Consider the following 2,168-nt stretch of genomic DNA (forward strand, 5'->3'; position numbering starts at 1 on the left):
GGTGCGGGCCCCGGCGCTGTGGCGGTGGCTCCTCCCTGCCAGCTCTAATGGGATTAACTGGGGGCTGACGGAGGAGCGTGTCCCCACCACCCTGTATCCCCTCCTCACCCATCCTCTCCCCCATCCATCACGTCTTCTCAGCACAGGAGGCTGCTGACCCAGAGCTGCCCAAAGCCATGCATGGGGAGACTTTGGGGGGGGTCCCAGCCCCAAGCCCCGGGGGTGGGATGGGGAAAGGGCTTCTTTGCAAGGAGGGAGCACAAGAGGGTGCCCAGTTCCCTCGGCACCAACCCAGGGGATGTCACCCATGTTTGGGGAGGTTTTGGCCAACACACCAACACCGCACGAGCCACCCCCCTACCTGCCAGCAAGCACGGGATGGCGGAGACTGAGGAAGCCATGAAAATCACCATAGGGCCAACCTGTCGTCACACAAGCTTGCCGGCTCGCTCTCGGGGACGGTGGGGACGCGGGGCGTGAGGATGGGGGGGAGGAGGAGGCGCAGGGCCCCGTCCGGCAGAGTGGCCAACTCCTGCGCCGTGCTCAGGGTGACGGCCAGGCTCTCCGCTGGGCACAGCGTGCCCGTGACGATGACGAAGGTGGAGCGCTCTGCATCTTCATCCAGGACGAGGTGGCCTGGGCAGGGGAAAGGACAATGAGGAGGGGGGTCTTGCAGGGCGATGCTGGGTGTTGGCAGTGCCCCCGCCACCCGCAGGGTGTGAGAGGTTGGGGAAGAGGGGGTGTTAATTGCACTAATTACTCTCAAAGGGGACAACAGAGCGCAGGTGTAATGAGTGCCATGCAAAGGGATGGGTAAAGTCCTGGGAGAGGCAGAGGGAGGGGAAAGGGGAGGCTGAAATCTCCACCCCCAGAGACCCCCCAAGGCACCAGGGCGACTTGGCAGGAGCTCTCAGCCCCTCTTATCCCCCCCATGCTTCATCCCTGCTCGTTCTGAGCCTCCCAGCCGGGAGGACCAAAGAGGATCACCCATGCCATAGCACTTACCGCCGGCACAGCGGCGCAGCCGGCCTGGGCTGGTGCCGCACTGGAGGCAGCAGTCCTGCGCCCGGTGCCGGTTCTGGACCTGGAACGTCACCCGCCGGCTGCCCGCCACCGCCTCGAAGCCAGTCACTACCTCCGACTCCTCCAGCGGGTAGATGAAGATACCTACAGGTGGGAGAGAGCCCCAAGGCAGATCCCGGCACAGACACCGCTGTGGCACGGTATAGCCCATGGCCACACCGCTAAGAGCTGGTCTGACAACCAGGGTGATTTAGATGCAAGAGAGCAGGGCAGCACACAGAAAGGACCCAGAGCATCACTAGCCTGGAGGAGGGCAGGCAGGAGAGCAGGGCAGCACACAGAAAGGACCCAGAGCATCACTAGCCTGGAGGAGGGCAGGGAGGATGAAATCCCCCTCTTCCTCAGCAATGGAAATGTTTTTGCTTAGCCTCACTCTTCTCTTGGCTGCAGGGTGATGCCGGGTGTCAGCAGTGCCCCCACCACCGCTGGCTTCTGCCTTTGCTACCCAAACTGAGCAAGGTTTGGGGGCTGGGACACAGGTGGGCTGGAAATGGGATGTTCTCCAGCACAGGTGCTTTCAGGAGGCCATGCAAGCAGCCCCGATCTCTGCCAGCCCCAGTAGCTCCCCCTTACCTTCCACGGGCTCCTCGTGGGGGTTGGTGTACACGAGGTGAGCAGTGATGCTCAGGGAGTACCCGTTGGCACAAGCCTTCACCCTGGAGCTCTTCAGGGGCAGAGCCTCCCAGGAGGAGAGGGCGTACAGGCCTGGCATGGTCCCTCGGTGGGCAGCTGTGGGCAGAGGGGAGGCAGGCGCTGGGTGCTCGGGGATGGGGTCTGCCGGGAAGGGCCTTGTGCACACAAGCTGCTTCCATCTGCCCAGCCTGCAAGGGGGGAGCAGGTCCCCAGCCCTCCCCGTGCTAGGGACACTGCTCTGCAGCAGCCACAAAACACATGGACCTGGACCCAGGTCTCTGCTCGGACCCCAGCCCACCTGCACACCGGGTCTGGAGCCACAGGAGCCCACAGAGAGCTCTTCCACCCCACAGGTAAATAAACCTGGCACTGCAGGGCAGCGAAACAACTTCAGCAGTTACATGCAAGCCCCAAGCCCCAGCAGAGAGGCAGGGACTCCTAGACAGGCTGGA

At 63.3% G+C, this 2,168-nt stretch overlaps 1 protein-coding gene across 1 annotated transcript in view; it reads right to left on the reverse strand.

Moving 5' to 3' along the window:
- VWA5B2 (von Willebrand factor A domain containing 5B2) overlaps window positions 1–1,795 on the reverse strand; it is an 8,990-nt gene extending 7,195 nt beyond the window's left edge. The window contains 3 exon segments of the mRNA XM_009883393.1: window positions 411–636; window positions 1,006–1,167; window positions 1,657–1,795. Of these exon segments, the coding sequence (XP_009881695.1) occupies window positions 411–636; window positions 1,006–1,167; window positions 1,657–1,795 (527 nt within the window).
- Between the last annotated feature and the right edge of the window lie 373 nt (window positions 1,796–2,168).

The sequence above is a fragment of the Charadrius vociferus genome, unplaced genomic scaffold (assembly GCF_000708025.1).
Source record: "Charadrius vociferus isolate BGI_N301 unplaced genomic scaffold, ASM70802v2 scaffold214, whole genome shotgun sequence".
In the NCBI taxonomy this organism is placed as follows: domain Eukaryota; kingdom Metazoa; phylum Chordata; class Aves; order Charadriiformes; family Charadriidae; genus Charadrius; species Charadrius vociferus.